Raw genomic sequence first — 25,607 nt, 5'->3', positions numbered from 1 at the left:
AGTTAATGACTTGCTCTCTGAGAGGCATTTGCTGGACGTAGGAGTAATTTTGTGGACTGCTTTTTGAGGGTGCCCTTTGATCTTGCCTATCTTCCCATTGATTTGTTTGCCCTGTTTATTGAGTGCAGACTCAGCAGGAAGGCGAACCTTCCTTTCTGTACTAATCATGAAGTGAGTTGGAGATGGGATGGTTCTTAAATATGTGGTATTTTGTATTTCTTTCTCATTAATACTTTAGCGATAAGAAATTATCCTGGTGAGGAACTGACAGTATACCTTCTGAAACTTACTTTGTTGGGTTTTATTCTTTGTAGAAAAAAAGAAAGCTGTACATGATCAGCAGATGTTGTTTGTTTCTTATTTGTCACACACACACTCACACACACAGATACACACACACACACTCACACACACTCACACACACATACACACACACTCACACACTCACACACACACACACACACACACACACACACACACACACACTCCACACACACACACACACACACACACACACACACACACACACACACACACACACACACACACACACACACACACACACACCCCTCTCCCTCCCTACCTTAAAACACACACACACACACCACACACACACTCCCACACACACACACATCACACACACACCTCACACACACACACACACACACACACACACACACACACACACACACACCCACACACACACACACACACACACACACACACACACACACACACACACACACACTCACACACACTCACACACACTCACACACACACACACACTCACACACACTCACACACACACACACACACACACATACACTCACATACATACTCACACACACACACTCACACACTCACACTCTTGTTGAGACACAGTTTCTCACCAAAACAGATACTTAGCATTTTGGATAGGGTAGCTGACTAGCAAACTCCAGGAATGCAAGTACTTCATGCTCCTGACCCCCTACCCTGCTCCGGGATCTCGGGCTTAGGCCTCTGCGTCTGAGAGTACAGGATGGTAACTCGAGTCCTCATACATGCGTAACGGGCATTTTACCACAGTAAATAACCCAGTCATTTCCCCCAGGTTTAAACAGTGGTAGCTTGTTGGGTGCTTATCTGTTGTTGCAAAAATATAAAAAATAAAATGCTGTCTTTTATCCCGCTAGATCCAGCACCGCAGTGCCCCAAGATGTCTGGTAGATATCTTGCCAGAAACACACATCCCAATTCCATGGCAGTCCAGACTAGCCGCTACACTCTCTTACACCTAAATCACCACATGAAGGAACACACTACACAATAACCTTTGATCCAGTTGATAAGATATAATTGCCCACCTAAACATACAAAGCCCTCTACACATCCATCCCTTAAGAACATTCATAACAACCTGTAAGGGTACAGCACGGAATCTTAACATCAGCTCCCATGTTGTCCTGCGACTACTCTCTCCTCTCCTCCTCTTCCCTCAAACTTTTCTCCCGTCCATCCTTCCTTCTCATCCAATGACAGGCCTTATTCTATCCTATGTCACTGCTCACCTGTATTTTACAAATTAAATGGGGAGAAGGTTCTGGTGAAAGTCACTGGAGTCCTTGGGGCAGTGGAATTAGCATCAAAATACAGATAACTCCAGACCAACCGCAACACTTATCTTATTGGTCACATGAGTTAGTTTTTAAGGATTACAAATTTTAGAAGACTCTATGTCAAATCAACTCAACCGGTGGATGGGGCATGAAGTGAATCAAACTCTGTCAACCCCAGGTCCTTGTAACAAACTGTAGGCAGGCACTGAGGGAGAGGGCGCTGCTTCTCCCAAGGCGCAGCAGCTCTGTTTTAGCTGCTTTGTCCCCTGAGATCGCTGATGGTGGGTGCAAACGTTAGGTTACTTCCCAGCTAGCACTGAGAGCCAGTGTGAGTACTGTGTGCTGCTCCCTAGATCTCCTCCTACATGGACACTTGTCAGGGAAAGGGAAATCCCAGGAGTCCCTCTCCTGGCCTCTTCGGATACCTGCACTCATGCGTGTATACTTCCACACAGAGAGACAGACAGCAAAAGTCTTCTCCACCCTTGTGTAGAGCATATTCAGCACCTTCCTAACTGGAGGGAAACTTGGCTCTCAAGCCCTCTTGGTTATTTTGTACAGTCAGAATCCTGGGTTGAGAGTCATTCTAAGTCAGTGGTTTGAAGCCAGTATTGTGTTGGAATGGTCATATGAAATGTTTGATGCTATTATTATTACTTTAATGTTATTGTTTTAGAGCTGATGATGGCCCTCCCACTTCTACTAAAAGACTCAACTATCTTCTCCTTTTTCCCACTAATCTAAAAAATTTCCACTGTGTGTAAAAATTCTGAATTCTAACCATATGTAGGGGTGTGGTGAGGTTTATTTTCCAACCTAGAAAGACTTCTTCGGTTTCAGGATGTTTTCTCCGATAATTTCTGCACTTCCAGCATCTCGTTCTGAAATCCTCAGGTGTCAGAGCTGTGGGTTTTCTCTGTAGTTCCTTTTTTCCTCCCTGCTTTTACTTTTGGAGAAAGTCTCTTAACCTAGTTTCCAAAACTTCCTGTGTTTAAAAACTGCATTGTCATTCTATGCCAAGTTCCTCACTTTAAATTCCTTTCCTTTGTCCCGGGGTAAGGCCTCATGCATGTTTAGGATGGTAGATTCCAGTCTTTCCTGTCCTGTGGTGGCTTTCTCCATCCATTCTCTGCATTCTGTTTTCTCAGTTGCTTTCCTCCGTTGTCAAATACCTCTGTGTAGCATCAGGAGGTAATCCCACATCTGCCATCTTGGTTGTCTCTGAGGATAAGATAGGAAGAGGGGAGCCAGAGGGATCTAATTAGCCTGTAGATAAGGGAGTGCATGAATTGGTAGGGCGTGTGAGTGGTTACTTACACTCACATATTACTAAATAGCAAGCCACCTTTCTCATGAGAGACTAAAGTAAGGCATCTCTCCGGAGCTTTCCCCATATTCTCAGGAGCCTCAAGTCTAAGGTCAGCATATGTTTCTAGTAAAGGACGAGACAGGATATATTTTTTAAAGTAATAAATCAATATTTTACTACTTCCCTACTTCGTTTATTTATTGTGAGTGTGCAGGTCAGAGAATAACGCCCAGGGGTTGAATCTCTCCTTCCCACCCTAACCTGGGTTCTAGGCTTTAGACTCAGGTCATTGGGCTTGTGTAGCAAATGCCTTTACCCACTTAGCCTTCTTGCCAACCTTGAGATGGGAAATGTTTAATGCTTTGCAGTCGAATAGGCAGAACTCAGGATATTATATAACAAGAGAACAAATGTTTCTAAAATGTTTTTATTGGTGAGAGTCATTCATCTTCCCTATGAACATTGAAATTTGAATTTGATATAATTTTATGTTATAAACTACCATGTGTTTTGTTTCTAATTTTGTGAAAATGTAAAACTCTTCTTAACCTGTGAGCCATACACAGGTGGGCTGAAATAGACCACAGTTGGCCCAGGAATCCGTGATTGGCATTTCCTGTTCTAGATTCCCACCTGGGAAGAAGGTCCAGGCTATGAGCACCTGTGTATACCCCACCACCCGCCTAGTTCATCTCTAGTCCATCTCTTATTCCTTCACCATAGTTGATGTACGGGGCTTCTGAGCTTCTGTGCCCACCCCTACCCACCAGCCCACCTCATACATACACACACACCCCCTCAGGAAAGCCTAGGTTGTCCTTAGTACGTGTGCATAGTGCATGTGGTGCTTAGTGGTGGTAGTGTCTAATGGCAAGGTCTAATGGCCTTTTCTGTACATTTTCAGACCTAACGTGTTCCATGCTCCGTGTCTGCAGCCCCCAGCTCTGGAGCCCCTGTTGGAGCTCTGCAAACTCACTCTGCTGCCTCTCGTTTTCCTCTGCAGAAGCATAGGCTTCATTTCACTTCATCCGTCAGCTTCCCCCCTCCTCCTTATTCCATCTTCATTGTAACTTGGGAAGATAAATTTTAGTTTCGTAGAAGATGATATTGAATTTAAATTTTCCTTCATTTTTTTTTTCTGGTGGTGAGGAGTGAAGGGCTTTATTCTATCTATATGAAAATTGTTAATCAAGGTCAAGGTTCTGTAAATCTCAAGTCAGTGTTTTTTTCTTGATTTCATAGAGAGGCTGTGATGTCCCTGGTTCCTGATGGGTCGTGTGATGTATTTTGAATCCTGACTTCCTTGCCTTCCCCTCTTTTCATCGTTCCTCTGTGCCTTGGTCTGCTGACAGCCTTAGGTTGCTGTTCGACCTGTTCATCACTCAGCACTTCTACCTGGATATTTTATGAACATCCCAATCTTGATACGGTCTTAATAAAACTCCTGGTTTCTGCTCCTCTCCCCAGTACTTGCTCCTGCCTGGCTTCTGCTTTCTTGCTAGGCTCCGTGCTGGATAAGAACTCTTCCTTAGGAGCTGGAGATGTGCCCAGTGCTTAAGTGTGCATATTGCTCTTACAGAGAAGCCAAGTTTGGTTCCATACCTGCTCACACCCGCCTATGACTCCAGGAGACCTGATGCTCTCTTCTGGACATCTCAGGCACTTGTGTACACATGCACACCGACACACAGGTACACACAAGTACACATAATGAAAACTAGCAACTGAAAAATAAACTTTAAAAAAAAAGAAAGCTCCTATATTCTATAAGGCAGACCAAGCTCTTCTGTCTTTGCTTAAGGCCTTCTGTGGCTTCCTACTGCTCTTCTAGAATTCAAATGCCCCAGACCCCAGGCCTCTAATACCCTGCAAGCTATAACTTCTGCTTGCTTCTAGAGCCAAAGATCCTATAACTCATTGTCGTCCCCTATATGTCAGCCTCTTATGTGGGTGCTCCTTGATCCACTTTTTTTCACCAGTCTAAGCTGGGCATGCCTAGCTGTAATGCCTTTAAGTATAAGAACTGGACATTCTAACTCAGGCCTTCATTCCTGCACAGCAAATTGTCTTACCCACTGAGACATCACCCCGGTACCCTCTTTCCTGTTCTTTTAATGTTATAAACATCATTTCCCTCCCAGTCCAGGGCCTATGTATTTTCTATGCCTTCTGCTTGGAACGCTTTTCCCCCCAGACTGTCTCCTCCTGTCCTAATTACTTTTCTCACGGTTGTGACAAAGTACCGAAGAGGAACAATTTAGGAAAGGGAGGATGTATGTTGATTCATGTTGAGGTACAGTCCGTCATGGTGAGGAAGGTGTAGGGGATAATCACTGTTGCATCAGCAGCTAGGAAACAGCAAGAGGATTCTATTGACCGCCTCGGTTTTACTCTGCCCAGGATCTGTACATAGAAACTCCTTCCTAGACACACCCAGGGCTTTGTCTCCTAGGTGATTCCATCAAGTTAGCATTTGAGATTGCCCATCACATCTCCCTCCTGCCCTTCAGGTCTACCTTTTAGATGCCCGAGTTCTGGAAACACTTTTCTGGTGACCTTTGGGAATCTCTGCTTCTTCATGCTTCCTGATTGTGTCCAAAGGCAGGTCTCTAATTCTCTCCTCCCCCACTGTACCGTTCACATAGCAAAGGCTAACAGGAAAGCTACTGAATTCCTAAACGTTACGAGTTAATTGCTTCATCTAGTTTTGGAGCTCTGTGAACTTGCTCTCATTCAACTTGTCTGTTTGACTAGTTTGCCTCTGTCACCGATAGTGTTTTAAGAAGCTGCTGTGTCTAGTTCTGTTTTCAACACCCAGTACCTGCACACAGCAGTATGTGAAACAGTAATTAATTTTGTCAATATATGTCTAGAAGCTCAGAGCTTGAAATGCCTTCAGACAACCCTCCAGCCATTGTTTCTAGAGCCCAGGATCATAGCACATTGGGATTACTAATCTGTCACTTTGGTCGAACAGCTAGCTGCTCTGTCCCTAGCCCCTGACCCTTAGGGACCTAGTTATAGGTCCCTAACCATAGCTATAGGGGTGGGTGGGTGCTGTAGAGACTAAGGACTCTCACCTTTATTCGTTGATGTAGTCTCTGAGGTTTACCCTAATTTCTTCCCTTCTATTTCATTCCACTTAGCTAGGGGCATGTCTGTGACTTCTTGTACTCTCATTTTTCTCTTAAGTGTGCCCCCCAAGTCCTTGTTGCATGGTGAACACATTACACAGTTCATTGCCCCGCCACCAGCGGGGTGTGCTTAAGCCATGGAAGATTCCTGAACCCTTTTCTCTCCAGTGCCTAGCTCATTCAGTCCTAAAACATTTTAACCAACTCCTCAGTGCAGCTGAGTTCTCTCCTAACCCATTGTGGCATATGCTAAAGCCTCAGAATATTCCTAAGTAATTTCTTTTGAAAGCTTAATTTAGTTTATTCCTCAAAAGCCTAAAATAACACCTATCATATAATTTTTTTCTTTGTGGCATATTTTTGGAGTGAGGCCAAACCGCAGTGCAAGTGAGTGTATGTGTATCTGTGTATCTGTATATACACATACATGCATACAAACAAGTTCACCTCCCCTCCTTGTAGATTATATGTATGTATTCTACTGCTGAGTGTCCTGTATCTGAGTGGTTCTATACTTAGCATGGTGTTGGGACCCAGCAGAACTCTGATTTCACTCTGCCGTGCCATCCAAATAGCAAAGGGCACCATGGAGCCTTGGAATTGCAAAATTCCAGAAGGGTACTTTAACATTATATTTGAATGCTTAATTTAATTTTCACTTTGGATCTGTTGCTAGGCAACTAGGAAGACAGGGCAAAATCAGCAAGGCTAATTTGGTTCTGTTACTAGTGTGTTAGCATCTCTTATATTTACATTGACAGTTGGTTGTAAATACACTTCAGCCAATGCAGTGCTACATTTCATCCAAGTGAGGCAAGCCTTCCATCACACAGCGCTTAAGTTCCTGCTCTCACCCTTAGGTGAAGTTACCTGAGTTTCAGGCCTGTGTGGTAGAGCCTGCTGATTTGCTAAGTGCCTTGGTCCCAGCACACATGATATAAGATGGTACCTCCCATTGCTTTCTATCCCTTAGCACCATGAGTTCAACCTGCTCCTCACATCAACTTAAGTCAAGTTTTTTTGTTGTTTTTGCTAATGTATGGTGCCAAGCCTGTTAAATACATTAGAGGTTTAAAGAAATTAGGCCGTTTTATTTTCTATGTCTTAGTATTAATGGAACTTGAAAATGTTAGTCACATTGGTCCTTAAAGTAAATCATATGTTAAAAATGAGTGCTGCTAATCAGATTCCATGTTCATAAAAACCAACCAAACACAAGCAAAGCAGAGCAGAGGTAGTAGGAGCCATGGGCGCGGCTGAGAAGGTGGCTCAAACGTTCCCAGCACTTGCTGCTTTTCCAGGGTACCGAGTGTGGTTCCTGATTCCCAGCAATCATGTTGGGCTGTAAACTTTAGCTACGGAGGATCTGAGGCCCTCTTCTGTCTTCTCTGGACACCCCCGCATATGTACAAATACACTTGTACGAATATACATACACACGTAAAATCTTTTTTAGAAAGGACATGAAGTGGGATGTGGCTTTTGAGGATCTGAGAGGAGTTGGGGAATGGGTGAATATGATCAACTATTATGTACATGTATGAAATCCTCAACGAATACGTAAACATATTAAAACCAGTGCCAGTGACGTTTCTGATATCTATTAATTTATTTAAGTGATAGGCTAGCTAGGCTTGGTGGGAAAGGTATATAATCTCATTTACTCATGAGATAGGAGAATCACCAAGTACGTAGCTGCATCCCGTGGTAGAATCCTTCTGAGACCTGTGCCAGGGAAGGGACTGAGATACCCGATGCTTATTTAAAGAAGTCATCTTGGCTCCGCCTAGATGTGACCTGGATCCTGTGAAAAAGATAGAACATTTAATCCTGACCAGTGCTCATTCAGGAGGTGGGTGGAGAGTTTGCACACGTCATGGTGGTAGGAAAGCCATCTCTCAAAGTGATGTCGTCACTTCCCACTGATTCTGTAAATGACCGTGACTTACCCTTTTTATACTTGGCACAGAAAGCAGCAGCCACATCTTTAATGTGTTTCTTGCCATGTCTTTTGCTCTCTAAAGACCTCTCCTATGTAATAAAAATAGCTGTCACATGCAATGAAAATTACTTTCAGCCGACAGACAGTCAGATTCTTGGTAAAGACGATTCTCAACATTCTCATGTTTACCTCGTGACTGTCTGGGGCTGGGATGGTAATACTGAGACTGTCAAATGCAAAAGGTTCCTTTTGCTTCTAGGATTAACATATTTTTTTCTTGATGATTTGGAGTATATGCAAGTATAGTATGCAGAGAGAACTCATTGACTCTCAGCAAAGATTCATTGGAGGTCTGAGAGTCTGTCTTAATGAACAGATAAGAATAAGTGACTTATCTAGTCTGATGTGCTTTAAGGGTGTGGTGTTTCCCAGTTGGGCCTTTGCTCTAGAAGAAAGAGCCATTTGAATTAGAGGAAGGTCTCGGTGTTTATAAATCGTTCATAGCTACGTGCTACATGGCTTATATTTTAAGATATCAGTAAGACCGAAGATCCGTGAATGCGTTGTTGCATACAGTGGGGCCTCTTTGGCCCTAGAGCGATCTACCATGAGTGGATGGTGATAACTACAGAGAAAGATTAATAGCACTGGATTTTGACCTGTGGTTCCAGGACTGCCATTAACTGCCTTGGTGACAATTGATCACCAATCTGTAAACCTCAGTTTCCTCATCTGTAGCTTCACATGGTGATAATGAAATTTTAAGACCCAAGTTTGTGAAAGGGCTTTGTACCAACACTAATGTGTGGCATATTGTAACACCTTAGTAAAACTGGAAAGTCTTTTTTTTTCCCCCCCATAGGCTGACTTTACATTTGCTGCCCAGTAATGGCTTCTGCCTTTTGTTTCCCTTCTAGACTGCCTCTTTAAGCTATGTCCTATGAATCGATATTCTGCACAGAAGCAGTTCTGGAAAGCTGCTAAGCCCGGGGCCAACAGTACAACAGATGCGGTGCTGCTCAACAAATTGCATGTATGTATGGAGGTGGCGTATTGGTGATGGGGGTGTCCTGAGTGGTCACCTGAATGGTGGCTGAGGGTGGGAAGGGTTGGTTATATCAGCCTCTGACTCTGTCTGCTGGCTTTTAAAATTAATTATCATCATCGTCATCATCATCGATATTGTATGAGTGTTTTGCCTATATATACATTTGTGTGTGCAGTGCCCAGAACAGGGCTTTGGATCCCTTAGAACTGGAGTGCCAGATGGCTGTGAGCTGGGAATCTAACTCAGCCACTGCTCTTAACTGCAGAGTGATCTCTCCAGTCTCCTGGCTTTCCTAAAAATTCCTAAGGAGAGGTGAACTGCAGCCATCTTGAGATATTTTGCAGGGAAGTGGCACTCTTCCTTCTTCCCGACTTCCCAGGGTTGGCTTGAGGCAAAATGGTGGCTAGAATTGAATCGTGGCTCTGCCACTCATTGTGAGCTTGGTCAACAGTTTTCCAGCTCTGTTTATGAACATCTAAGCTGAAAACAGTGGTCATGTCCACCCTAAAAGGAAGTTGTGAGAATCATACCAAAGGATACATAGATGTCTTATAAACACCACCAGGCATGTAGTTAATAACTTTTGCCCATTCCTTAATAAAGTTTGACCATTATTATTGTATTTATCATATTAATTGGTGTGTAAGAGAAGTGCTCTCTGCACTGCTGATGTACTGTGTGAACACAGCAAGTATCTAAGCCTCTCTGTGATGATCATCCTATAAAATTATAAAGTAATTCTTCTGGTACCTAACACCTGGAGGTTAAACTGTGTAGAAGCTCTTCGAGATGTATAGAAGGAGGACATCCAGTGTAACATTATTGAATTACTGAATACTCCATTCCTCATGCTGTTTTATTTTTCTCTGTGTCACGTGTGTGTCTTCTTAGACTATAAATTGCATGAGAGCATGGGTTGTATCACTTTGGGTTTGTGCTGAGTCCCTCGTGTCTATAGCCAGGATTCACAGACCCTAGGTATTCGGGAAGTAGACTGGAGAAGCGCATAAACATGATGTTTCTTGCAGCTTAGTCATGATGTGAAGATGGTCCCTGGGCCCTGGGGAAGCTCACAAAGTCTCTAGGCTCGGCCTGCTCTGTTTTGACTTAGGTGTGGCAGTATCATAACCATCTGTACTTGAGGAGGTGGAAGTTAGGAGAAGGGCTCCTTTCCTCAGCCCTCCTTTCCTCAGCATATAATGCTATGATAAGGATTCTCTGGTCCAGGCACGATCTACTGCTCAGAGTCCTAACTTCTACCAGCTCATCCTGAGGCCAGTGTGAAACACACAGAGTCACTCCCACTGCTCCAGACTTTGTCTTATGTGTATGGTTGTCTGTGCCTGGGCTCTGAACTTTTCTCTCTTGAGCTACTACTGTACAGCCCTCTTATCAGAGTAGGATTCATTCACCTTATTTTATTGAGCAGCCCACACTCATCCCAGACACATGACCTTCACACTCAGAGATCACCCTTTTTGGATCATCCTTCTCCGGGGCATGCATTCCACTCCTCGGCTTCCCTGGCCTCTCAGCAGAGTGCTCTACACACTCGTCAGATAGTGCCTGCTTTTTCCACTTAAGCTTCCTGTTTATGTCCTTCTCAGTGCTGATTATAGTCTGCAATTATGTTTAATAAGTTCCTTAATTATTTGTCATTCATTAAAATGGCAGCCGTACAAGGACAGGGGCATCTGCTCTCTTGTGCATGCTTGTTAGTAGCTTCTCTCATGGTGTCTGGACTAGAGGAGGCTCTTGAGGAGCACCAGCTGACTGAGTGTTGTACTAAGTACCAGAGGCAGAATTGTGTCAGAGCCTTAACCTTATAGAAGCTTCCTAGCTTCTTAAGAATAAAGAAAAAAAAAGAGGTAATGCTGCCTTACAGTTAATAAACAGGCAACACAGAGAAGCCTACCCTTTACTGTGTAAGAGCGTGTACGGCAGTAATCGGGGAAAGCTTCCTGGAGGAAGAGGGAAGTAACACATAAGCCTCAGTCTGAGGCATCTCCCAGAATTATAGAACAGAAGAAAGAATAGAAGCAAAGACCTGGTTGGTTGATATTGTTGTTCTTCCTAAGGGGTTGCAGACCCCTTCAGCTCCTTCAGTCCTTTTCTGTAACTCCTTCCTCCATTGGGGTCCCCGTGCTCAGTCTCATGGTTAGCTGCAAGCATCCTCATCTGTATCTGTAAGGCTCTGGCAGAGCCTCTCAGGAGACATCCATATCAGACTCCTGTCAGCAAGCCCTTCTTAGCATCAGCAATAGTGATTGGGTTTGGTGGATGCATGTGGGAAGGATCCCCAAATGTGCAGTCTCTGGATGACCTTTTCTTCAGTCCCCATTCTACTCTTTGTTCCTGTATTTCCTCTCATGAGTATTTTCTTCTCCCTTCTAAGAAGGACTGAAACATCTACATTTTGGTCTTTCCTCTTTGCAAGTTTCCTATAGTCTGTGAATTGTTTCTTGGGTATTCCGTGCTTTTGGGCTAACATCCACTTATCAGTGAGTGCATACCATGTGTGTTCTTTTGTGATTGGGTTATCTCACTCAGGATGATATTTTCCAGTTCCCTCCATTTGCCTAAGAATTCATAAAGTCATTGTTTTTGATAGCTGAGTAATATTCCATTGTGTAGATGTACCACATTCTCTATATCCATTCCTCTGTTGAAGGTCATCTGGGTTCTTTCCAGCTTCTGGCTATTATAAATAAGGCTGCTATGAACGTAGTGGAACATGTGTCCTTGTAATATGTCAGAGCATCTTTTGGGTATATGCCCAGAACCCCCAAAGCTCTCAGGGACTAAACCACCAATTAGTGAGGGAGCCATGGAGGGACCCATGGTTCCAACCCCATATGTAGCAGAGGATGACATTATCTGGCATCAATAGGAGGAGAAGCCTTTGATCCTGTGAAGGCTTGTTTGCCCAGTGTAGGGGAATGCCAGGGTGTTGAGGTAGGACTGGGTGGGTGGGAGTGGGTGCATCTGCATAGAAGCAGGGGGAAGGGGAGGGGGAAGATGGGAGAAGAGGAAAGGGGATAACATTTAAAATGTAAATACATGAAATATCCAATAAAAAAAGCTAAGACCTGGGGGCGTGGTTAGAGATTGTGTCGATGACTGAAGGAATTATGTCATCTTTACAGAACTCCTCACATTGGGTTTAGTCTCCACAGGCCCATTGCTCTCTCTTCATAGAAAATACTGTACAGCTTTGCAGAGGCGCAGTGGGTTCCTAGATACCAGTTTTTAAATAGATGACGAAGGAGAAAGAAAGGGAAACGATAATCACACAGTTAAGTTAACGTGTAGTGATGTCTGCTCTGGGAGCCAAGAGAATCAGGGCTTGCAGGATTTAACTGACAGGTAGGTAGTACTTGTGGTATGGAAAAGCCTGATGTTTGTTATGGGACTTTTCATGATGGCCAGCGGCTCCTGGTACTGTTATGAAGAACATACAGTGTACTTGGCTTCATTCAACAGGACCTGCACTACTTGGAAAAGCATATCGGCGATAGTACTAAGGAGGCCTGCAGAATTATGCCTTTTCCTGAGGTATAAAGTGGAGTAGGGTCCTGGATTCTGGAAATTACAGTGCATTTTAATTCAGGTGAAGGTTCAGGGAGCCATGAGACTGTGTGGGATGAAATGACCCCTTGTTGCACAGGACGGAACCAGGCATTTCATGGGGACTGGCTAGTCCACTGAATGTCACTTACTCAGCTCCTTCGCCAATCATTGTGCCAATCAGAAGCACCTCCCACCCCCAAGCCTGTGATGAGAACATGGACTTCTGGTTGAAGGGGTGGGAAGATCTTTCTATTCTCCTTCCTCCTAGGGTGCAGATGCCTGGGGCATTACCTTTGTGGATGCCTGCGGTGTCTCTACTTGTCTTGCTTCGCATCTCTGGTATGAGATCTTAGCAGTACATCTTGAACTCTTTCTTCTCCTGTGCTTTTTACTGCAGGGGTTCAGATTCCTAGTCCTCTTGACCAACGGGGAGCCTACAAGAATAAAGGAGCCCTAGAGAACAGTGCTGCTCTTGGGGTTCCTTATGTGCAGGTCTGGAGGGGAGCAGCACCACCCCCCTGCTGTGCTGTGTGGGAAGGTGCGTTGAGAGCTGCACATGGCTGCTGCCTTGACAAATGAAGATAGAAATCTATGCTTCCGTGTGTAATGTTTCGATTTTCAAACTACGCCGGCAGCTAATGTAGTTAAGGCTTACAGCATATGCTCCACAGCAACTCCGAATAATGGCTGGGCTAAAGCCAGATGTGAGTGTTTAGTGTCATTGGCAACCTGTGATCTATGCGTTTTTCCATCACCACTTCCTTCTGATGCTCCAGCCTGCAACTGGATGAACAAAATACACCATTTTTGTTTTTTAAAAATCTGTTCTTAAAGGTGATTAAGAACTTTCAACTCTCTCTCTCTGTCAGAGAGAGACAGAGAGAGACAGAGACAGAGAGAGACAGAGACAGAGAGAGACAGAGAGAGAGAGACAAGAGACAGAGAAAGCTGTGGGGGATGTAATATGTCTATGCTATTTATGTTTTTTTAAGTATAAGGAAATCCAGTTCTTCGTCCTGATCTGAGATGACTGGCATGGCTTTGCTGTCTTGAGTGATGGCTGCCCTTGACTTTGTGTGGTTCATCTGTTCTTGCTTAGTTGGAGTTTCTCCCCCTCGTCCCAAAATCTTCTGCCCCTTTTGGTGCCGTCATTAAAATGTGGTATTTTGGTCAGTGCTTTCCTTGCCTTTGGGGGCGGGTGGCTGGTCTCTAGTGGGTTTTCATTTTTATTTTGGTCAATTACCGGGCAGCACCCGAGAGTCAGAGGTCAGGTTATTTTTAATTAATGCCATTTAAGGAATTTGTTGTCTAGACCACTCAGTGTCCTTGTGACAGGGGTAAGCAATTTGCACAGCCCTCTGAAGGAGAATGACATCTAGTGGCTGCTTCCTGTGTGCTCACTTCTCCAACAGAGACTGGATTTTGACTCTTTAGGTACCAATTTGGCCAAATGAGTTAACTTCACCTTCATATCACAACCTTAGTTATAAAGGCTCTAGTAATGTTTCCTGAGAGTAGTTTGCCCGTGACTTTGAAAAGGGTGTGCGCACTGTGTGGATTTTGAGAATTGAGCAGCCATTAAGTTATTTGACCTAAGCTAAAGAGAAATGACAGGTCTTTATTGTTTTTTGTTTTTTGTTTCTTTTTCAAACCCAGGAGTAAGTGTTTTTTCTGGATCTTTAACTCAGTTTGCTGTTGCCTCATTGAGAGCTCAGTGACCTTACCTTTATAACCTTTCAGTGTCAATTTAATAATGCTTGCTTTATTTCTGAAATAAAATAATAGGTGACTATATCAGAATTGACCTTGATCTCATTTAGGGCACATGGTAACTGTGGGATGGAATACTTTGTCCTTAGAAATTAAAAATGCTCCCTACCCCACTTGTAAGGGAAATGAATAGTAGGGATTGCTCTTGGTGAGATCTTGAATGAAAACAAAAAATATTTACATGGCTTTTAAAACTATCTAAGCCACCTGAGACACAAAAAAGATGTAGTTTGAGGAATCGGACAAATGGGCACTGTAGGAAAAGAATTCCAGAGTAAACATGGGTGGGGAGAGTGAAGGCCGTTAACTCCCGGGATCCTGACTATGACTTGATGAAGGCTAATGGGATCTTCACCGTCTGGGTGCGCTGCTCCCGGCACAGGGAGGTTTTCACACTCCAATCGCAGTGATGTTTCTGTGGTTCTCACTTTGTTGTGAGTAAACAGAAGATTTTCTGTTCACTTTTAATGGCTACAAGGTTACTTTGTTGTGTGATAATATTGAAATTTTAGATAACCATTCCCTGTGGGCAGGGGAAGAAGGGAGACTTAGTCAAGATCCTGGGCAGGGAGATAACACACACACACACACACACACACACACACACACACACACACAGTATATAACTGTGCTTTTGTGAGGTTGTCTAAGAAAAATAAACTCCTAGAAGTAAAGTTTTTGAGTAAAGTCACTTCCATCGAGAGGCGTTCCACCCTGCACCCCGTTATCCTTAGAACAGTTGTGTCAATTGACTGTTTATTGGCTACTTTCTAAGCTACATATCATGTTGCCTTTTGAACCTAAAAATCATGATTTAAAAAAACAAAAAAACAAAAAAAACCCAAAAAAATAGGTTTTGTCTTGCAAGGAGAATTATTTAAGGATCAATGCATGAACTTTAATGAGTTTTGTTTATTCTGTGTGTGTGGATGTGTTCTGGTATGTGAGTTCAGTCACATGTGTAATTGTGTTATGTGTGTAAAGGCTGCAAGTTATCCTTGGATGGTGATCTTCCGAAGCCAGAACTATGTTGGGGTTTTTTTTTTGTTTTGTTTTTTGTTTTTTGTTTTTTTGTTTTTGTTGTTGTTTCTTTGTTTTTGTGACAGAGTCTTGCTTGACCAGATAAAACCAGGGACCTGTCCCTATCTTCCTACTTCCAGCAATGGAATTACAATCCATGCCATCCTGCCTGGCTTTGGGGGTTGACCACTCCAGTCTTCATGCTCTCTGGCAAACACTTTCCCAACTAAGGCATCTCCCAGTCCCTGCACTGAGCAAACATATTTTATACTCAGGCCATTAGTAAGGGGCGAGTTGGAGACTTTTTTCCTTACATGATAAGAGGCTATAGAAGCGAGCTCACGGGATGGTGCATAAGTTACTGCTTTCTGTGTTTGTTCAGTTCTGATGTCCATGCACCATCATCCGCGTGCATTGTGCAGAAATAAAAGAGATGTGACTCATAGTCTGACAAACTTGTGACTGTGATCTTCCAGGTGTCCTTAAGGGAAGCCTTGGCTTCTATTCTCCATCTACTTTCTGTTTGGTTTCTCCTTTATTTTAGGCAACCATTCTTGCTCTCCAGATCCACTGCTTTGTAATTAATTTCTGTTGTAAATAGTATCATCTGAATGATCAGTTTGACCCTGATTTGTGCCCACTCAACAGAGGAAGAGACTGTCTTAGTTAGGGTTTCTACTGTTATAACGAAAGCAAGTTGGGAGGGAAAAGGGTTTATTCAGCTTACACTTCCATATTGCTGTTCACCACCAAAGGAAGTCAGGGCAGGAACTCAAGCAAGGCATGAATCTGGAGGCACGAGCTGATACAGAGGCCATGAAGGGGTGCTGCTCACTACTGGCTTGCTCCCCCTGGCTTTCAGAGCCTGTTTTTTTTGTTTTTGTTTTTGTTTTTGTTTTTGTTTTTGTTTTTGTTTTTTCAGAATGCAGGCCCAGTGATGGAACCCCCACGATGGGCTGGGCTCTTCCCCATCAATGACTAATCAAGAAATGCCTTACAGCTGGTTCTTATGGAGGCATTTCCTCAAGGGAAGCTCCTTTCTCTGGGATAGCTCTAGTTTGTGTGTCAAGTTGACATGAGACCAGCCAACAAGGGGTCTTAATATTTTTAGGCCCTTAGGTCTTAACTGGGGTGTTTGGAATTTCTTGGGACTAAGCAAAGGTTCATGAGAAATTTCCATCTCAAAATCATGTGAGGCCAAGAAGTGTTACTCAAGGATTCTGTCAGCATGAACATAACCAGTAGCATGTTTGGGCATAGAAAAGCTGTATTTCCTTTTTTTGGGAAAGTGCTATTTTATTTTCCTGAATTCATTGATTTTTCTTCCTATGACATTTTTCCCTCTTGAATTTCTACTCATAATTAGCTGAGAACAGCTTAGTGGAAAAAAACAAATCACTGTGCACGAAGTATAACTTCTGATTCCAAATGAATCCAGTCCGGTGTTTTGTTTGGGAGACTCCCAGTGGGGATTAGGGTATATGGATACAGGGTAGCTATTGGGAGAACAAGGCTGGGGAGGTTAAGGCTGGCATACTGTGATATATGATAGCCTTTTCAGTACATCTGGGATTAAAGAGTGAGAGATCTTTTGTACAGAGGGCATCATGGATACTGAGTGCTGCTGTACTGTCTGCAAGGTACCATCTCTGGAAATGAGTAGAGTTCTGTGGCTTCATTTTTGTATTAGCAAGAGTAGAAGACTGGTATATAACTCAAAAAGAGAGGAGAGACATGGCCGAAGGGGCCCCTCTTTGTTAGTGCTGCTACGCACATGGTTATGTGCAGCAGGGATTCCCCGATAGGATAGGCAGGTCATTATCTTCCTGCGCGTCATTGTCGTGCTTGTGAATTCAGATTGCTTCCTTTCTAAATCACATGCACCATACAGGTAGAGCTAGGGAAGACCATGAACTTGAAGGAATGGTTAAGATTTTGGCCCGGCCCACCTAAGTCTTGTTTTAAAATTATTTTCAAGACGTTTCTTAATTTTAGACTATTATCCCTAATAATTGTCTTAGTCATGTGAAGTCTTAGTCTGTATAGAGATGCCATGACAACAGTAACTCTTATAAAATAAAAGTTAATTGGGCCTTACTTAAAGTTTGTAGGTTTAGTCAAATATCATTTTGGAAAACATGTGACACATAGGCAGACATTGTACTGGAGAAGTTCTACATATGGATTACAGGCAGCAAGCAGTGGGGGGGATGGGGACACAGAGAGAGAGACAGAGACAGACAGACAGACACACAGAGACATAGACATACACACATACAAAGCCTGGCTTGGGCTCTTGAAAACCCAAAGCCCATTCCCCCAGTGACACACTTCCTCAAACCAGGCCACAGCTGCTCTATGAAGGCCACTACCACCTGTCTAGTAGCACCAGTCCCGAATGCCCAAGCTTTCAAATCTAAGAGTCTATGGGAGTCATTCCTATCCATGCCACCACAATTATTTTATTGAAAGACTGGAGATGAGGTAACTCAGAGGTAATAGCATTTACCTAGCATGTACGAGGCCCTGGGTCTTATTTATCCCTAGTGCTACATAAATAAAAAGTCAATTAAAATGAAAAATTATTGAATGCTTATGTCTGTCATCCATCTTCTGCAATATTTATGGTAGTTTGCTGATGTTTGTGAGGTCCCTTGAGTTTTACCTAACATATAGTGACCTGGTCAGATGATAAAGTTTCTGTGTAGGGACTTTAACATGATGTCCCCAAAGTCCTGTAAAGACGAAGGTATGTTACCTGAGAAAGGGAACCCACTGGCATCTGGTAGTATCTTGCCTGAAGAAAAGGGGTGAATCTCTAAGGGAACAAACATGGCAAAGACACTTCTGAAGTCTCCTTGCATTATTGGTCATTGGGGGCTATTACCTTCCATCAGGTTCTGTATGTAGTTTCTTTCCTGTCTGGTTTCTTTGATCTATTTTAAGGATGGGTAATGGGCTTGAATGATAGTCAACTTCTTGTCCATAATGTCAGCAGTTTTCCGTTGGCATGCTGTGATGTATATGATAGCTTTTAAAATATGGCTTGGACAAAGGAATGAGAGATGTCTTTTCATGATGTTGGCTCCAAGGCGCCCTTCTAGGATCTTCTAGTTGGCGTTACCAACCTTCTCAATGTGCCAGCTTGACTGGTAATGCCCCTTTAGCCTTACTTGTAACTGTACAGATTTGGAGTTTAACCCAAATGCATATTTAAGGATTAGCTCTGTCATTTAGTAAATGCGTGATAATAATTGCATGTTTCTTGTTTTAAAATGGGGTTATCATCTTTCTCTTAAGGAACTAAATGAAAATAAAATAAATCATGATGAATTTCTGACAGTAGTGAATAGCAGGCCGCATATGGTACAGTCAGTAGCCACTATGCAAGGTGATTTATATGAGATATGAGTACCATTTTTATCCTGGTTTTACAAATAAGGAAACAAGCTCACAGATGTTTCATAATAAACTAATGTTCCCAAAATCACATGCTGCCCAAGATCAGTTTTTCAATTCAGTTTTATTTCTTTCCAAAGCTTTAAAGAACATTGTCAGATCACAAGAGGAATGCAAAACCCTTTTTAGCCTTACTCTGTTGTTAAAATATGTATATATGCTCTTGACTAGTACCTTATAAGCAGGTGCGCATGACTTCCAAGCTCATATTAACAAAGCCCCCAAAGCCCTGAAAACTGAGTCCGAGGACAGAGCTAAGCTGGGAGATGAGCTTCCTGGGCTCCTGACTCATTTGTAGAGCCTTAGGCTGTACCCAGGGATTGGCTTGTGTGGTTTGGATCACTGTGGCTGCTTCGGAGGAATGAAACTATTTGCTCTGTGTGACCAGTCTTCCTTGTCAATGTCACAGCATGCTGCAGACTTGGAAAAGAAGCAGAATGAGACAGAAAACAGGAAATTGCTGGGGACCGTCATCCAGTATGGCAACGTGATCCAGGTAGGCACAGCTGCACTTTTCTTCTGGAGCTGACACATGAGAAAGAAAAAAAAAAACTGAGCAAGCAAATGCGTGATACGGGCTCCATTCGTTTGGCAATAGCAGCTTCTTTACAACCAAACAACAAAGCACAGCCTCCTTGTGTTTCTCAGAATATCCCTTGCTCATGCTATTGGGTCATGCGTGGTGTAGGCATTTTCTTCCTTAGCCTGCTGATCACCTGTATGCAGATGGTTTAGATGGGAAGCTCCATGGCTGAAGAGGACACTACTTGTTATGGTTTTGCCCCACTTACAATGTTAGGGAGTTCTCGTGTTTGGTGAAAATTGAATGCTCTGTACGTTTTAGCTTTTGTTTAAGGAGCTGCTTACCAGTGAAAACAAAAACAGTTGTGTGTACACACAGACATACGTATGTATGTATGCACATACATATGTATATATGTGCAAGGTTTCATGCAGCTCAAACTGGCCTTATGCTTACCATGTGGCTGAGTTGACTCTTAATTCTTGATCGTTTTTCCTCTACTCTACAAGCATTGGTGTTATGGGCATGTAAAGACCCAGGCACCTTCACAAAACTGTAATGATATATATCCTTTTAAATAATTTTTTATTAATCAGAAGTATGTCACAGCTGTCATATTTTAGAGTCATTTGCTTCACCTGTCATCTTCTGTACCCTTGAACTTGCTGTGGAGACAACACAGTCCAAACAAGGCTTCCACAAGTCTTTCCCAGAAGGTGCTGCTAACCTTGTAAACTTCTAATTAAGAATGAATTTCTTCCTGTTTTTACTGCTATTGAGTGTAAAACAGTGCTAACCAGAAATAGGGGAAATAAGTACTAAAAATGGGTAAAGATATCCTTCTGTGATTTTTTTTTTTTTACAATAGGGCATTTAAAAGTTGACTAGAGTCTTGCTAAGTTGCCCAGACTTGACTTGATCTTTCTGTATGGCCCAGGCTAGCATTGGGTCCTCTTCCTGCTTTGGCCTCCTGAGGGCTAAGATTTTAGGTATGGGGGCCACCATTCCTGGCTAATGATTTTTGATTAATTTCTTACTTAGGCTTGGCCTTATTTATAGCACTCGAAAGTTACTGCAATATTAGCTTATCAATCCCATGTGCCCCTTTGAAGTTCTATCCCATTATCAAGCAAGGCCAGTACTCTGAGGCTCCAAGTAGGAGATACTCAGTTACACCGGAGAACTGGCTGCAACTGAGGATTAAAGAAGTACGTAGTGGGTACTGGCAGCCAGTACATTCCAGTCCTGTGAGGTTTCAAGAAAGACATGCCAAACCAGTGAATGAACCATCTGCTTTCAGGATGGGTTTAAGTAATCTCATTTTTAGTTCTGGTCTCAGGTTTCGGAACTCACCTGTGGGAAGGTGAGCCATTATATACCAGAGGTCATTCACTGAGGGAGCAGCAAGGGCCTGGGAAGACACTATTGTCTCCTGTTTATCTTGGTCATAGGCCATCCAGAATTCACAAATTATACAGTTATTCCTTCACTCTCAGCAGCCCTATCAGTAGATCTGTGGACCTCGTAAAGGTGCTCTTGTGAACAGGAGATGTGGCGACAGCAATGGAGTGACAACCTGGCCTTCCCCCTCTAGGGTCTGAGAAGTCTTGAGTTTGTGTTTCTCTTTTACCACCAACGTGGGAAACCTTCATAGTGCTTACTGGTCCAGATTATTAGACGAACTCTTTCCCATCTGGATCATTCCTCCTTCATGATTCCTGTAATCAGCATCCTAAAGCGAAGAATGGAGTGCCTGGAGTAGTCAGTGAAGGTGGATGCTCAGGGTGTCCTTCACAGGGAATGGCAGTCCCCTGACGGAACTGCCTTTTAAATCAGACTCACACATAGTGACAAAACTCCATTCCCCACTGGTATCAGTGCCTTCGTAGACTATAGTCCCTGAGCCACTGTCCACAGGGTGATGCCATGTCTCTCTAGCAGCTCAGATGATGGAATAGTTGGCTTCTGTAGTATCTCTCTTGAAAAAGAAAATCTTTCCTTCTCCCCGGCCCTCTTCTCTGCCTCCATTCGCTGTTCCTTTCCTTGTTTCCAGTACTGGGCATGTTGTGTTTCTCCTGCTTCTCAGTCTGTTACAGTATTTACTTGACAAAGAGAGCTAGGGCAAAGAATTCACAGGCCGGCTCATATCTCATTCTCTTGTTGGATTTTTAGCTCCTCCATTTGAAAAGCAATAAATACTTAACTGTGAATAAGAGGCTACCTGCCCTGCTGGAGAAGAACGCCATGAGGGTGACGTTGGATGAGGCTGGAAATGAAGGGTCTTGGTTTTACATTCAGCCGTTCTACAAGCTCCGCTCCATCGGAGACAGTGTAAGTGGAGCCTCCCCTGGAAAGCACTCCACACCACTGCCAGCTGCCTCCGTGCTTGAGACTCAACCAGGAAAGGTTTAGAATTGAAGCCACAGGCATAGGAAGAGATCAGATCGCCATGGAAACTAGTGTTTGGGAAACAAGGAAATGAGGAGTGAAGTGTGACCTAAATACAGTCCCTATGTTTTTCCTACTGGGCCTCTGAAAAAAATCCTATTACCTCAGTAATTTTACCACAAAAACATCCATCTCGAATTAATACCCCGGTTAAGGATCCCTTGCCATTCCATTTCCATGAGGGCAACAGAAATGTTGAGCTATTTTGGAAATACTGAGGGATGGAAAGTGGAAAAGAAACAGCCTTAGTAGGCAATGGGATTGTGTGCTCACCCCGTCTTCCTGTGTCAGTAGGTAGGCAGTGTCTCCATTGCCCCCTGCAACTGCAGAAAGCCCCCTGGCCTGGGATTCTAGACAATACTGAGCCACAGGAATCCCTTTCTCAAGGCAACCGAGAACACTTCTGATATTTGTAAGTTAAATTAGTCAGTCATTACGTGGGCACATACTTAACGGTGAATATGTTTAAATGCTATCAGCTATGTACTTGACCTTGATAAGGTTCTAAAATAGATACTTTATAAAAAAAAAAAACTAAAGGGAAGTTGGCACTTTAAGCAGCATGAAGTGTTCTGGAAATACTTACCTACCCTTTACTTAAAACTAGGTTTTGACTTATTTATTTATTTATATATTGATTTACTTATTTATTTTGGTAATGCCATGTTATAGAAAATTTAGTCATATAATCTTCCAAAATGTATCATTCTCAAAATACTCAGGTTTTACCTCATGGAGAGACAAACATCTCTTGCTTCCTTTCTTTGTACTTCCACCATAAAAAGCAAATGCAGGGCCGAGGAGATAGCTTGCTGTGCAAGCCTGAGGGCCTGAGTTCAATTCCCCAGTGTTCACATAAAAGCCAGGCTTCCTCATGTTAAAGAACCCAAGCATTGGGAGAGCAGAATAGGCAAATCTGAGGGGAGGGGGTTGGGACCACTCACTAGCCAGCCAGTCTCAGTGAGTAGACCTTAGGTGAGCTGAGAGAACCTGTCTCAGGGACATAAGGTAGAGACTGATGCATCCTTGATTCTACATCCTTCTCTAGCCTCCACATGCACATCCACAAACATGCTCACATACAACAGACACATATACAACACACACACACACACATGCACACACATACACACACACACACACACACACACACACACACACACACACACACACACGTACCTGGTTCCAAGTTTTGTTTTCAGCGAATCTTTACTTTTCTGTCATTTAATCTGTTACTCTGTGATGTAGTTGAGAGTATAATATGAATAATTGTCTTTTTAAAAATAATTTTCCTCATACTGTAGGAATTGACCCATTCATACTTCAGTGGTTTAAGAGGTATCCGTTCAAATAGTGGACTGAAATATAAACCATGAGGCTGTGTTACACATAAGGGAAGGTACGGGTTTCTGGGCAGACATATTTGTTTAGTTATACACTATTATATTCTGCTGTCTTGCTGGGGGCTGGAGAGATGGCTCAGCAGTCTGGAAATGCCTATAATTTCAGTTGCAGGTAATCTGAAGCCCTCTTCTGGCCTCCACAGGAACTTCAGAACACACATAGTATACATACAGATAAGGTGGGCACTCACACATACACACAGTATAAAAATAAACCTTAAAATGTAAAGACTGTCAACTGTTACATGTACACACACACACACACACACACACACACACACACACACACACACAATACATATACTAATTTAATATAGTAATCTAATCTAGGAAATAGATTTCCTTCTGTCATAGTCACATTTTGAAGATCAGTGCTTTAGAAACATTGACAATGGCTTCATTCTTTCAAACACAAAGATAACTCAAATACTACCTTGCTTGCTTTTCCCCAAATTGAATTGAGCTTACTTATATAAGTATCTCAAGTAAATACAAAAACCTTTCTCTTAGTGCTCACAAAGTATCCAAGTATAATCAGGCTCAGCCTCCTTTCAGAATACAAACCATGTCTGTACAGGTCAAGCCTTAAAAGTTCACAGTGCTGTGATGGGCCTCCCAGAACCATGGAGCAGTACCTGTAAGCTCTCAATCTGTCCCCTAAAACGCCGTGTTGCTCCTTTCTTTCCAGGTGGTCATAGGCGACAAGGTAGTTTTGAACCCTGTCAATGCTGGGCAGCCGCTACATGCCAGCAGCCATCAGCTGGTGGATAACCCGGGCTGCAATGAGGTAAGGACATTTGAAAAGCCGATATCCTGGTATATGGATGAGGGTTGCACCACAGAAGCAGGCCTTATGGGAGGGAGGGAGAGAAAGAGAGAGAGAGAGTGTGTGGATGTGTGTGTGTGTGTGTGTGTGTGTGTGTGTGTGTGTTCATATGTTTGTGTTTTCTGCATATGACTTTAGCAGTAACTCAGGATACTGCCAATTTTTCAGGGGAAGAGCCCAAGGCCCACAATTGGCCGGCATGAGGTTTTGCAGGTCTGTGAATGTATGGCGAGCTTGATAAACTGTGCGTCACGGAAGAATTATTCTCCAACTTGTTAAGCCTGAAAATGCTACTTCTGCCATTTTTTTTCCTAGCTGGAGAAACACGTGTTTTCAATTTGACTCCCAAAGGAAGGTGTCTTATTGTAATTCCCAGGAGGTTACATTCCAGGTCATGTGTAGCCTTACCACAGTATCTTATTTTTATCTGTCCATCTGCCATCCCTCTCACTGGGCAGTTACAGACACAGAATCCTAGATCTCTTATGATATCTGTCTCATGAAGAGGACGTGAGATCCGGATGGCGAGAGATGTGATTAGGAATCTCAGTCTGCGGTCCCCGAACTCTGGGACTGCAGATGAGTCACTTACTATCTCTATGCATCAGTTCCCAGTATGAGGGAAGGGTACAGCAGCTCTTCAGGGTGCTGCTGAGGAGTGCATGAGGTGGTGCCTGGAAACAGTGGTTGCACTAAGAAGCTCTTGCCATTGATGATGACCATTGGCGTTTTCAGATGTATGCACTGGACTCACTCTTGCTGCAGTATCTCATTCCACTGTCTAAAGACTTTACTTATTTCATTTGACCTTTACATTTGTGGCTGTAGAACTAGAAACGTAAAGGAAAGAAACATAGCATTCCATAAGGGACCGGAGGAAAGCAGGACTTGAAGCATCGGGTCAGATTTGGAGCATGTGTAGTGATGGGCACAGATGGACTATGTGTAACCCAGCATTTCTTCCTCCTCACATAACTTTTCAGGTTCTTGCTTCAGGATGTCTTGGGTATTCTCATCGCCTCGACAAAATACCTGATTAAAAAAAAAAAGCAATTTAAGGTTTATCGTGGCTAAGAGGCCTGGTGGAGAACACAAGGGATGGGAGGGGACAGCAGCTTGAACAGTTAGGCTGTGCGTACCTCCACAGAACAGGAAGCTGAGAGAGGACAGGAAGCCAGGCCAGGCTCTCCACCTCAAGCCCTTCTTCTCTAGAGTCCAACTTCCTGCAGCTAGGTCCCTCCACTTAAAGGCTCCAGACTCTGCCAACACGGCTCCACCAGCTGGGGACCCTGCCTTCAGACACACGAGCAGGCAGGGGACGTTATAGCTCTCTGAACTATGTATAAGAAGATGTTTGTCCTGAAGCCCAGCTGGCCTTACTGGCTGCAGCGAGCAGCTTTGGGACTGTATGACATAGTTACTCTAGGAGCTGTGTGAAAAATTAACTTTCATTTGCTTTCTAGGTCAACTCCGTCAACTGTAACACAAGCTGGAAAATAGTGCTTTTCATGAAATGGAGTGATAACAAAGATGACATTCTAAAAGGAGTAAGTGTGA

The 25,607-nt window shown here is 43.3% G+C and overlaps 1 protein-coding gene across 1 annotated transcript in view; it reads left to right on the top strand.

Moving 5' to 3' along the window:
* The window catches only part of Itpr1 (inositol 1,4,5-trisphosphate receptor type 1), a 323,135-nt gene that overhangs the window by 106,877 nt on the left and 190,651 nt on the right, over positions 1–25,607 (top strand). The window contains exons 5-9 of the mRNA XM_032905993.1: positions 8,901–9,016; positions 19,260–19,346; positions 21,546–21,704; positions 23,913–24,011; positions 25,514–25,597. Coding sequence (XP_032761884.1) covers positions 8,901–9,016; positions 19,260–19,346; positions 21,546–21,704; positions 23,913–24,011; positions 25,514–25,597 — 545 coding nt within the window. The remainder of the gene's footprint in view (positions 1–8,900; positions 9,017–19,259; positions 19,347–21,545; positions 21,705–23,912; positions 24,012–25,513; positions 25,598–25,607) is intronic.

Source organism: Rattus rattus, chromosome 6 (assembly GCF_011064425.1).
Source record: "Rattus rattus isolate New Zealand chromosome 6, Rrattus_CSIRO_v1, whole genome shotgun sequence".
In the NCBI taxonomy this organism is placed as follows: Eukaryota; Metazoa; Chordata; class Mammalia; order Rodentia; family Muridae; genus Rattus; species Rattus rattus.
The sequence above is the reverse complement of the archived record's forward strand: the minus strand, read 5'-3'. Positions and strand labels throughout refer to the sequence as shown.